Source organism: Vulpes lagopus, chromosome 2 (assembly GCF_018345385.1).
Source record: "Vulpes lagopus strain Blue_001 chromosome 2, ASM1834538v1, whole genome shotgun sequence".
Classification (NCBI taxonomy): Eukaryota; Metazoa; Chordata; class Mammalia; order Carnivora; family Canidae; genus Vulpes; species Vulpes lagopus.
In genome coordinates this window covers 143,498,090-143,511,578 of record NC_054825.1, presented here as the reverse complement: position 1 = coordinate 143,511,578, position 13,489 = coordinate 143,498,090, and the positions used below count along the sequence as shown (strand labels likewise).

The 13,489-nt window shown below is 37.2% G+C and overlaps 1 protein-coding gene across 1 annotated transcript; it reads left to right on the top strand.

The window, feature by feature from the left end:
• The first annotated feature begins 5,353 nt into the window (after positions 1 to 5,353).
• On the top strand, positions 5,354 to 5,627 carry LOC121482363 (non-histone chromosomal protein HMG-17-like). The gene has a single exon (XM_041740280.1). It carries the CDS (start codon positions 5,355 to 5,357, stop codon positions 5,625 to 5,627), a length of 273 nt encoding a protein of 90 aa, XP_041596214.1. The 5' UTR covers position 5,354.
• Positions 5,628 to 13,489: the final 7,862 nt, after the last annotated feature.

Below are 13,489 nucleotides of genomic sequence, written 5' to 3'. Positions count from 1 at the left end.
TATACTACACTCACGGATAGAGTTTGATAGTCTACATTTTCTAGTAAATGTCATGTGTGTTTTACCACATTCTCTCCTTCTTCCCCATAGAGTGACCTATTGTGATGCTATCACCTTGCCCCTAACTTCAGCTACAACTGTCTTCCACTGTTTGGTTTCCTAATTGACACTCAGCAATTAAATTCCTGCTAAACCAAATAAATATCAGATTAAGGGTTTTTCTCTTTTTCCTTAAATTTTATTTAGCAATACTTGTAAGACTTCTATGTATTTCCAAAAAAAAATTATGAAGAGGAAATTTAGCCATCATTATAAATATAGATGCAACTGCACAGCAGCCTTTGCTACAAAGTAGAACAGATTATATGTTAGGTTTTTATGTGCACCTCAAAAAAGGATTCAGTCAACTAATATTTCAACAGAATCTTATTATAGTACTCTCTGGTATGGAGATCTCAAGTTGTTATTTTTAATACTTTAATTTACAACTTTTGCCTTGTGTTTGCTCTGAGCATCTCTGGAGGTATAGAGTGGCTGATATATAGGCCTCATGTAGAAGACTAATGGGCCCTACATACTCAGTTGGACCATTTATGATTGTGTGTCAGTATGTGAACCAGCATTTTGGTTGTAACACTTTAGTGAGAATCATCAGCTAGACTACTGAGGTTTGAATGCTAACTGTATGCCCTACAAAGCCCTGTCCTGAAGAGAAGATGAAGAGAATGACACAGTTAACTTCATAGATGTGTTATGGGGATTAAACAAGTAAATTTATGTAAATAGCTTAAAATTGTGACTGATATGTGGTGTTAGAAAAAACTATCTCTAAACAAGGATAGTAAATAATAGTTCTTTTTTTTTTTTTTTTTGTAAAAGAATCATTCCCACATTGGCAACTAATACTATGGCATCTAAAAAATGTACTGACTGTATGCAATCAGTATCAATTATTGAAAGCCAGGTTGCAGATTGGTAGTCTGCAGGTTGGTTCACAGAAATGTTTAGTTTGGACAGCAAATATGTATAACTGGAGCTGCCTCTCTAGTTGCTCTGAGGACAGGTCTAGTTTGAGAGAAACAGAGAAGCTTTAGAGCAGGACAGTGCTGTTTCCAATGCCAGGTGCACCACTTACAATGTCATACTGGGTATATTTATTAACCTGTCTTGGCCTCCTTCCTCCTTATCTGCAAATCTGGAAACTACCTTCATCATAAGACCATTATAGTTAGCTGGTCACACATATTCAGCATGGTTGTTATCCACCTTTCCCTTCTAACATGTCTCCGTAACTTGCAGCCAAATCTGCTATACTTCATTTTGTATCAAAATGCAAGACATAAATTCCAGTCTATTTTTAACAATTGCTCATTTGTTTATATAGCTCAAATTAGGTCTTGAAGGCTCAATAAGAGCTGAGTGAAACTGAGTATTAATGATATTAGGCAGAATTACGCTGGAGACAAATCGTCTGGGTTGAAATCCCAGCTCTGCTATTGACTAAACTGTGTGCCCTTGAGCATGTTGCTTGACCTCTATGTGTCACAGTCTCTTCATTCATGGTACAGCAATTATAGTTGTTATTACCTCTTAGGAATGTTGTGAGAGTTACATGAGTTAATATACCTCTAGTACTCTATTCAATGCCTGGTGCAATGTGAGGAGCTTTGTGCAAGTATCAGCCATTATCAGCCATCATCATCTTAAATGCCAATTCAGTGCCACATATAGCAATAAAATTTTAGCAATCCCATTCCAAAGATGTGAATGCAAAAGAAGGGAAAAGATTGCTTGTGAAAATACACAAAGGTCTGTCTTTAGGAAACTTCAAAACAAACTCCTCATTGAAGTCAAAATGAATTTAATGTGTTCTACAATGAATTTTCTTGAATTTCAGTCATGTCCGTGCCTAGGTGTGCTCCTTTTCCCTAGTAGGGTGGAGAGTGGTTGAAGAATGGGGCTGGACATGACATAAGGGGTAAAGGAGATGGAATGATGTCCATGCCAAGTTTGTTGGGTGAGCACTTAAAAAAAATATTTTTAAGATTTATTTCAGAGACAGCAGAAAGAGACAAGAGCACCAGCTGGGGCAACAGGCAGAGGGAAAGGGACAAGCAGACCCCCACATTGAGCAGGGAAGCCTGATTCGGGGCTTAATCCCAGGACCCTGAGATCTGAGCCAAAGGCAGATGCTTAACTAACTGAGCTACCCCTGTGCTCCGGTGAGCACTTTTGAAATAAAATTATATGCAATGTTACACAAAGTGTTAAAACACATTAGGGATTGTTTGAGAACACAGACAAAATTAAAGTTGTATTTACTAATTATGCACTTTCCTGAAAAAATACACTGATACACTTTAACTATAATACTATGTAGTCAGAAAGATATTAATGTAAGAATTACTCATGCTTCCCAAATTTACGTTTTGTTTAGTAGTAAAACTGATTCATTCACACCAATTAATACATGTCTCCCGCCTAAGATTGTCATCAGAATGAATAAATTGAACTGTCTGCTGGTAATTTCTATGCAAAAGGATAGAAATCTGTTTGTATACTACTTTTGAAGAAAAAATCCAAGTGTGAAGAGTCACCTCAGGGGATGAAAACAAGCAAATGAAGTGTTGGCTTCCATTCTAAGAACATTGTTGAGGAATTTGAAAGGAAAATGGAGTTTTAAAATGAGGGATAGTAGATGGCTGAGATAAAGAGAAAGTTTACCAAGTAAAGAAAATACACAGATTTGTAAAATGCTTTGCAAATGATTCATCATGTACTAAATGGATTCTCTAATTTATCTTGAGGAATAATTAATTCAGCAACCCAAAACTACCCCATACAGCCTTTCTGGAATGTTCTTCTTTTCAGCAACTGAAGTGAGTACAGAGGCTAAACAAGAAGATAAAAGGTAGCTATAAGTATAAAATAAAATATTAATCTTTTTTTCCATGCTACATACCCAGAGACACTGAGTAAGAATTATGCCTTTCCTTAAAATTTCATGGAATGGCCAGTTTCTACTCAAATTGCTTTTTATTAAAGACACTGATTAAGACATTATACAAATATGGAACATTCTACTAGCAATTATTAACCTAATTTCTGAGATAAATAACACGTCTCATATTTCACCTTTAAATGAAAAAATACATATTGAGATTCACTAGCATGCCCAATTAAGTCAAATTGGTCACATTTCCTAAAGTGATTTTTGACAGAAGAAATAAATGTGAGACTTTCAACATAGATTTTGTTCTTAGATATTGCACATCATTCGGTTAATTCGTCACCAATGGGGAAATTTTGGCACTTTCTAGGGTGGTACTAGAAACTTTCCATACAGTAATAGTGTAATTACAGAAACTCTCTGAATTAGTTATTGTTCAAAATGAGAATGAACTTTAAAGTATTTTAAAATATGCCATATAAAACCACTTGGTCTTTTTGAAATGATTTTTAGCAGATCTTTATTGCCCTTTGGAAAAATCAATATAGAAGAACATAAAAAGCTGATGTATGTCAAGCTTATTTTCATCAGTTCCCCAATACGGCTTAACTAAACTTTTGTTTCCTTAATTGCTCCAAAATTACGCCTGATCCATTCTTCAGTGGGACTTGTTTCCTCTCAAAGCCTACCTTTCCTAAGTCCACACTTGACTCATGGAGCATCTTATCTTACAGGGGGTGAGAAGGAAGGAGGACAGCTGACAAAATAATGAAGGGCCAGAATTATTTCAAATTTGTTCTTCCCTGCCTAGCCCTGAAAAGCAAGAAGAAAAGATCCTAAAAAAGGTAAGTAACTTCATGCAAGTGTTTTGTTAAAACAACAGGGCAGAAAAAAAAAAAAAAAACAGGGCAGATGGGACATAATCAGATTTTTAAGCCAATTATTTTTATCTGGCATGCATATCTAACCAATAGTTGACATTCACCTTAGCTAGAACGGACCACTGAAGAATGATGCAAAATCATACCTCCAGGGGGAAAAGGAGAAGGAGAAATACAACTTGTCGTTGAAGTTTTAAGTTTTCATTTTGTCTTTTTGTTTTTGTTTTTTTAAGTTTTCATTTTGAACAGAATATTCACACACACACACTCACATACATACAAATCAGTAATTTAGGTATTAAAAAGCTTTTGGAACACTGAATGAAACGTTTTGACTTTTATCCTTCACCCTTAAAACTGGAATAAAAGTCAGTTAAAAATACTCCTGCAATGGAAGGTAGGCAAACATTTCGTGGTGGTTGGGGGGGGAGGGGATGCAAGGAATAAATAGTTCAAATTGTTCTAAGAAAGCCTAATTTGGTTTGCATTAATTAACATTGACTGTGAGGTCAGGTTCCAAGGAAGAATCAAGAATTTCAGCCTTTGAAGTCAATTGAAATGCAAGTATCCTATTTATATTAATGTTGCCAAGGCTTACCACAAGAAGTTAACATGAAACTGTTTTAAATTATCTAATCACAATTATGTGCTATCACAAGAATTTATTTCATGGTCAAAATATCACTAGGTATTTGTGATATCTACTAATTAGACACTGTAATTCTCCCTGTTTGGTCTCATTTTCCTAGGTAAAAACCAAAATGGCCAGGGAAATGTAAACATAAATATAACCTTCTGTGATTTGAAAATTATGGTAGAGTTTTATTATGTGTCTGGGAACCCTAGTAAAGCTAAAATGCAAATCTCAAGACTTTTAGTTGTTGTCCATGAAACTATTTACTTGTGAAGAATTTCAGTGAATATAGAGGCCCTAACTCATTCCATACACAACATAAATCATGAAACTTCAATCCTTTTCATTATGCACACACCATTTCCAGAGACTGAATTCTGGATGATATTAGAGCAGAAAGAGTAATTAGCAAATTGATGTCCCTTTTCTATTTTGCATCATATGGCTTCTTGGCCTTTTGGCTGAAATCAAGCATATTCTGCATCATGATTGCTAAAACTAACTGCTTGGGTTTTTTTTTTAAGATTGATTGATTGATTGATTGATTGATTGATTTGGGAGAGGCGGGGTGGGGGGGACGCAGGGGGAGAAAGTGTGCATGCATATGGGAAGAAGGAACAGACCAACAGGAGAGAGAATCCCAAGCCAACTCCAAGGTAAATACTGAGATCATGACCTGACCCAAAACCAAGAGTCAGATACTCAACCGACTGAGCCACCCAGGTGCCCCTAACTGCTTGTGTGTGTGTGTGTGTGTGTGTGTGTGTGTGTGTGTTTTAAGAAATAAATTTGTAGGAGCAGTGTGAAGAAGAAGAGTGAGAATGACCCCCGGACCGGCCAAAGCCCGCGTGCCACCACATCCCGCGTCGGTCGCTTACATCCCGCCACCATGCCCAAGAGAAAGGCTGAAGGGGATGCTAAAGGAGATAAAGCCAAGGTGAAGGATGAGCCACAGAGAAGATCTGCAAGGTTATCTGCTAAACCTGCTCCTCCAAAGCCAGAGCCCAAGCCTAAAAAGGCCCCTGCAAAGAAGGGAGAGAAGGTACCCAAAGGGAAAAAGGGGAAAGCTGATGCTGGCAAGAATGGAAATAACCCTGCAGAAAACGGAGATGCCAAAACAGACCAGGCACAGAAAGCTGAAGGTGCTGGAGATGCCAAGTGAAGTGTGTGCATTATTGATAACTGTGTACTTCCAGTGACTGTACAGTTTGAAATACTATTTTTTATCAAGTTTTGTAAAAATGCAGAATTTTGTTTTACTTTTTTTTTTTAAGCTATGTTGTTAGCACACGGAACACTTCATTGTTGTTTTGGGGAAAGGGCATATGTCACTAATAGAATATCTCCGAAGCTAGATTGATAACAAGAGGGGAAAACACCTTCCCCTTCCAGTTTTGAGAAACTTCCTCTTGGCTCCCAGGAGGAGGGATGCCTTGATGTTGACACACATGAGCCACCTTGGTGGTGTGGAAAAACTAAAATTCATTTTTTTTATGTCCTCTTCTCCCTCTCTGCCTTCAACATAGACTTGACTCTCTTAAACCCAGAGACCTGTTGGAACCCGACCCCATGAAATGGTTCCCAGTATGTCAGGCAATCTGGACTTTACAGTGTCACCACTGAGATGGCGTCCCTCGAGTTCTTTTTTTTTAGTTTGTGGATCTTCAGATTGATAATTCTGCCATTTTCATTTCATTTCCTGAAAGTCAGGGTTGGCTTGTGAAAAGTTGTTAAACAACATGCTAAATGTGAACTGTCAACCCTCACTCTAAATTTTCCCTGTTCAGAGCATCACATGAAGACTTCATTGGGTTTTATAGTGGCTTTCTGATTTTGGTAGTCCATTGAAGAAGGGAGTTTGAAAGTTGTTGTATACTGTTAATGATCGTCCACCCATGTCCTGCCTGAAATACCATGATTGTTTATGAAAAGTATCTTTAATAAAGCTGGATACAGTTTGGCTTGGAAAAAAAAAAAGAAATAAGTTTTGTAATTTCTCTATACACTTTAGTAAGTGAATGTTTGCATTTCCATAGGGAAAATTTATTTTGTAATTTTAAACTTCAGATGAGGAAGGCAGTTCCAAGAGTAATTTTAGGAGTTAAAACACATAACCCAGGAAAAAGGGCTTGCACAGTGGAGATAGGAGAATTTCCCTGGAAAACTTACTCTTTTGTCTAATGTAAATGTAGAATCTATTGGATAAACTGAAACAACAAACTTTTGAAAATATTTCCAAGCAGAAAAATATCAAGTACTGAAGCCAGGGTTATTTATCCCCCAATATCTGCCAGATACTGTAGGTGTACAAAGAATATCAGTGCGCTTGGCAAAATTCAAGAGAGGCAAAGAACACTTACTGGTAAGGGAACTCTCCATGGTAGGGGTGGCTAACTGCTGCCCACAGGCTAAAGTAGCGCTGCCTCCCCCACCCGCCTCTGGCTGTTTCTGTGTAGCCCATGAGGTAAAGGTTTTTGCATTCTAAAATGGTTGAAAAAGAATTCAAAGGACATTTCCTGACATGGGAAAATTCCATGAAATATAAATGTCAGCGTCCGTCAATCAAGTTTTCATGGAACATAGCCGTGCATATTCCTGGGCATTTCTCTAGGACACAGGTATGCAGCTGTGACAGAGACTGTATGGTGAACAGATCCTAAAATATTTCCCAGCTACCCCTTAACAGATAAAGTATGCAAGCCAGTGAACTGGATATTTGCTTCTATTCTTTCCTTGGTTTGTTCTGTTTGATCTCAGAATAAAAAAAAACTTTTAAAGATGCTTGATAGTGGTATCCTGAGTCTAAGACTGTTTTTTATCTTCTTCACTTCACTCTTTTAAGGAAGGAATATAACACCAAACGGAAAACATTAATTCTTAAGGCTACTGGGGGGCGGGGGTGCTCTCGGGAGATATTACAAAAATCCTCTATTTTAAAATTTTGACAAGAAGTCTAAAACATAGCCCCTAGTTTCCAATAAGTTTATAAGTACTTCTTGTATAAAGAAATGATCCCATCCATTCACTGTGTGTAAGTTGAGAGTATCTTTTTTTTTTTTTTCTGATGCAACACACCTACATATACATATATAAGAGAACCTGTTTGCTATAGCAGAGCCTGGTGTAGATTTATATTTACTTTGAAAATTAAGTGAAAAGCATCTTGTGTTGTGATCTTTTTTATCTTTTCTTCAACTGCTTCATTTTCTTCCTCCAAGTTGGAAAAAAAAAGTAAACTTACTTGGGATATGATATTCATTCCTCTAACTACTTTCTTAAAACTCGTGTTTCTTAAAAGATATAAAAACAAGCAATTATGTAATAGTCTTTGCTGGAGAAAATGCCTCTAAACTCATTCAACTTTTACAAAGAAGGTTTTAGGCAGGCTGCCAGCACTCCCAGAATGAGCAGAGAGAGAGAGAGAGAGAGAGAGAGAGAGAGAGAGAACTGGGAAGGAAATTTGTTTGAAAGGACCAACAGTTTTAAGAATGGAACCTGAATCACAACTTAAAGTATCAGATACATCAGAATTTCTAGGCATTTCAATAAGTTGTTAGGAAAATAGTTGTGAAGTTTCTTAACAAGTTAAATATAAATTTATTTACACAATTTACTCTTGGGAGTCTACCTAAGAATAATGAAAACATACACCCCCACAAAGACTTGTACACAAATGTTCATATACCAAAAAAAGCAGAAACAATCCAAATGCCCACTAACTGCTCTAGATCTTCTAACCACAGCTATCAAAATATTTAGGCTTTCCTTTCATGGTGGCTCCATTCATCATTCTCAAATTTTTGTCATATCATGTCCCTTATCTCCAATTTTGAGGGCTGCCTATTACTGGCAGGAAAAAACTCCAAGTACTGAACCTGATAAACTACGAAACCTCCTTTCCAGCTATTTCCAGCTCTTACAGGCTAAACGACCTAGCCCTGAACATCCCATGTTCTTTCATATTCCATATCCCTGCTTCTGCTGACTCCTCTGCCTGAAATGTCCTTTGCCATCTTGTTCACCTTGCAAGAGGAGTGTCTAGGTCAAAAGAAAAAGACTTTCCCCCTTGATTGCCTTTCCAGAGTCCTTCTACATTCCCAGGTGAATTGTTCTGTCATTCTGTACCCCGAGGCCTCCTCCCAGCTGTCATAATTCTATCATTTTTTTTTTACCTTGTAGCAGACTTTATCATTATGTATCTGTCCATACTTGTTCAAAAAAATAAACCTTTAAAACTGTAAGGTCTGTGAGGATAGGAAAATGTCTTATTTATGCTTAACATAAACACCTGACTAAAAGGGGTTAGTAAAGCATTTGCTAAATATCAATACCCCTTAATACTACCACTAACATTGTCACTAGAAAGCAACTTGAAAAAAAATCTGACTTATTTTATGAAGACATTGAAAATGGCTTGCATGTGGAGATGTTGAATGAGCACTCATGGCAAAGCATGTGATTAAGCCAATGGTAAAACGAAGGATTGTTTCATGGCATACGTTCGTAGACTACGATATGCATTTTCTATAGTCTCATCTGTGAAAGCTGGCAAAGTTAAGTCAAACTGGGGGTGGGGAGGGCTCTGTCTTGCAGCTCACTTTTGCTCAAGATCACAAATTACATGTTAGGATAGAGGAATTACAGAAATCCCTAACTTCTCTTACCTTTCAGCTCAAGAGATTCCTTCCAGAAGCAGGCAGACTTAAAAAAATATTGTTTTGAACTTCTCTTAACTAAATGCATTATTAGACAACTACCAGTTGGTGCACTAAGTTTTCCTGACATCCTTGGGAGTCCAAATTAAGGTCACTATTAAGAAATTGGCAAATTTAGGAAGGAGATGTACTTAAGTATAAAATAAAATTGAATGAAATCTCTAGAGTACCCAGTTCCACTTTGAGAAGGAATTGCAGATTTTCCTTTGCTGGTGGCTTTAATTGTATAAGCATTTGCTTATTTGCTTTTTAAAGCGCTTTCCTTGGCTTTTTTTTTTTTTTAATTTTAAGGCCAGGATGAACAGACATTTCCATGTAAAGCAGAGGAAGTCAATATCACTAAGTAGCAGGGAAACCCTCAAAAAGTTACTTAAGCCAGATGGAAATGTTTATCTCCAGTGGGCCCAGAGGAGAAAGGATGGAGGCACATGTTACAGCTGAAGATGGAGCAGAAGCTGATAGGTCAGAGCCAGCAGAGATTTGCAAAAAACAGGGTCCAGTGTAGGTCTACCATGAAAGCTGATCATTTGAAAGCTTAAGGGGAAGCTAGATCTTGATTCTAACTGAAGTATAAAATGCTGACAGAATTTTGTTTCCAACTAAGGAGGCCTATAAAAATTCTTGGTTGTTGTTGTTGTTGTTGTTGTTGTTGTTGTTTTAACAGAGGTGACTGTAGTAATTCTCATTTAATACAAAGAGTTAAATTGAATAAATTGATCTCACAGATACCTATTTAACAGATTGGAATAGATTCAGAGGTATTTCTGCTTATGTCTTTTGTCTGCCTTGTTCTTGGTGAGTGGTAAAGAAATCAGATTAAAATCACTTTCACACTATACCTACCCAAAAGGGCTAATGCAGGTATTATATTTTTATATGCATAAAATAATAAAATGTTGCTCTTTACTTTGGCAGAAGGTTGGGGTATTTGACTTGGACATTTGGGTTCATATTTCAGTACATGTGCCCCTAATGACTTTTAAGACACCTATATAGGGAGAAAAAGTTAGCTCCTTTGTTATTTATTCTGTAAGGCTGAGTAAAAAGTGAAAATCTAAGCAAAGAGCAGGTTTTCACTGAACTCAGCACAAAATCTGGTATGTTTAGGTTTAGTTAGACTCTATTCCTTGTAAATTTCTTTTAGAAAGAGATGAATCGCTATCTTTACTTCTGTATGTTCATAGCACTTAGCACATAATAGGTGCTCAATACATATTTGTAGCATTGCACTGAGTATCAATTTTCTAGGCTTATCCCTTAGGAAAGAGCAAGTACTTCCACACTGACCCCCAAGACAATGTATTTCATCAAAATATCCAATAAAAATACCCCAGAAGTAATTTGTGATATGAGCCTCATTTATGCATATTCAGGGACCCTCTCTTAGAACTTTCTCTAGATTGTGTAACAAACTACGTGGATACATATTCAGCAAAGAGGAGCCACACAGAACCATTTCATTGTACTTCTGTAGACACTAAGGTATACCCGTGTGGGGGATGTGGAGAGGGAGGCAAGACATGTTTTAGGTTTGTCCTCTAGGATCAAGCTAAGGGTGAGGTAGTGTAGTCTTCTGCTCAGCCACTTTCATCACTTCCCTGTGAAGCCAGGATTTATGTCCAAGTATTTAGTATAATAGCATTCTTACAGGGTACACAATAAAAATTTATCGATTGAGGTAATTTAATAAAATACCAGGGTAAGATAAATGGAAACCTTTTGACATCTAAAGGCTTAATGCGAGATTTTGAAGTCTGAATTGAAATCTATCTCTCTGGATCAAATCCAATGTTTTGTTTTGGTTTTTGTTTTTTGGCAGGATCATTCTGCTTCAGAGAAACCCAAGCAGTCTACTTGTGGACCAAATCAGCAAACCTGGGAGTCATGTTAACAGCAAAACTTGATTAAAGGCAAAATAAAAGGGATATGTAGCTTTTGTATTTTAACTTAACTCCAGTCTGGTTCTTCCTGTAACTTTTCCCATGCACCTCCTGATCCCCGCACATGGAATTTTGGGAAGTGGAGCAGGGCATGTGATTTGTCTTGTTCATTTCTTTTTACCCCAAATATAGATTCAATAATTACAACAACATTAACCACAACTACCTCTTCTATGGCACTTCTTACATGACAAGCACTCTGCAAATGTTGACTCCTTTAATTAAGGTAACATAACTAACACAATGTATAAATACATTTTTATCACCTTTTTCAGATGACTAAATTAAAGCATAGAATAACTGGTTAAAAAGCTTGCCCATGGTCACACAACTAGCAGAGCAGCAGTGCCAGGATTTGTACTCAGGAATAATCACTAATTATACTACTCAAGGTCCTCATCTATGCAATCCGCCAAGGATTATCACCAAGAGTGAATTTAATTTTCCGCCACAGACATTGAAGTCCTTCATTTAGCTATCTGATGGGACTGATTTCTTTTGGCCCTTCTTCTAGCATTTATCCATTTACTCATTCATCCAATACACCTACTATACAAGTCAGTGTGCTTTGACTCAGGGACACAAAGATGCACGAGGACAATGTCACCTGGGAAAGGCAGGTCCATATTCCAAGTGCTACATCATCAGTCTAAAATGCCAGAGCACAGAAGATTGGGAGACTGTTTGCCAAGGTAAGGAGACTTCTCCATAATGAACGATCTTTTAACTAAGTCTAACACAGCATGAGAAACTATTGACTGGTGGTTTCATGGCCATATTAGGATCGTGTTCCAAATCTTACAGTAAGAAAAGGCTGCATTTCATTTCCTTGCAGTGAATTTACTGAGACTGACTAGGCTTTCAGAAAAGCTTATTAGTGAGGGAGGTTTTGGTTTTTCATGGCTTTGTTTTTTGCTTTTTTGCATGGGACTCAATTGCTTTTATTTAAGCAACTTCTCAAATATTCCGAGTATCCATCCAACATCACCACCTTGACACACAAAAAAAGCCCTTATCGGTGTATTTTCTAATTCTCAAATAGTAGACAAATTCCCGATACTATTTATAGATATCTGTGGGAAGGGTGGTGATGGGATTGATGAAACTCTGTGCTATTTAAATCTACACCTTAAGTTTTTAAGGAGTAAGTTTAGCCAGCCTAATCATTCTTCAAATATTTAGATCTTTGACAAGAAGGAGTATCCACCATCCAAGAAACCAATAAAATTGTCCTGAATTCAGAAAAAGACAACTGTTTCCATTCACTACTATCTCAGGATAACTAAAAACTATATACTCATTTGCTGAACTTTCCACCACTCTTCTTAATGCAAGGACATAAGCATGTGCTACAAGATATCAACTAGATTTTACAAGAATCACAGACAGCGTGTATTCAATACCAGTGTAGTGTGAATAGTGTTAATCTGGGAATTGAGCACCAGGGAATTTTGGGCGAATTTAGGCAGATCTCCCAATAGATATTAGATCAAAGCATCAACAGAAAATGTGGGACAATGAATATACATCGAGAGTTTAAGAATGCAGTCTATGGGTAGCCTTCAAGGACCTTTATCACCTGATACTGTGTGTACAACTGGGTGTATGTACTCAAACCTACATTTTTCTAGTATTGATTTTTATCATAACCTCAGAATGGATTATATTTCCTTTTACCTCTTCCCCTCAATAAAACCTTCAAAATCATTAAGCCAAGAGATTTCACTAGTTAGAAAGAAATTGATGTGGGGCCCTCACTGTTTTTAGAATTCAGTAGTATATATAGTTATGCCTGGTTGACTATAAAATAAAATGTACACATAAAGCTCCCTGTTTAAAAGCCTCTTCAGTACTGTTTTTTAAATAACTGGACTCAAAAATGTCAACTGTGACCTAAGACGAACTGCCAATCCCACACTTTACACCAGGCACCCCACGCCAAGGTGGTATCCAGACTAAAGGATATTAGGATCTCCTGTCCTGGGGATAATAGAAGAACAGCTAGTAAGTATTGTTCCCTTCTTTGGCCACTGTGCCTACTATTAACACATAGTGTTTAACTTTTCAAAGTCTGATTCTTTTGTGCTCAGTTTACCTACTGATGTAAATGACGAGTAAAGGAAGAAAAGCTGATCCCAGACCATATGTTCTGAACAGCCTTTAATTTATCAGCTAATTCAAAGGCCTAGTGAAGTTTTCTTAGTTTATGCCCCATTCTGAGATTTCAACTTCTACCGTCAGACATCCAGAACCTTCATGGGAAGCCATACAACTTAACAAAAAGGAATATGGGCTCTGGCCTCAGGCCCCAGTCCCAATCCCATCCCTGCCTCTATAATCTATGTTCCTTTGAGCTCATTACTTAGGCT

What these genes read in the sequence shown, in the direction of transcription:
- LOC121482363 (XM_041740280.1), top strand. Translation starts at nt 5,355, where the DNA reads ATGCCCAAGAGAAAGGCTGAAGGGGATGCTAAAGGAGATAAAGCCAAG.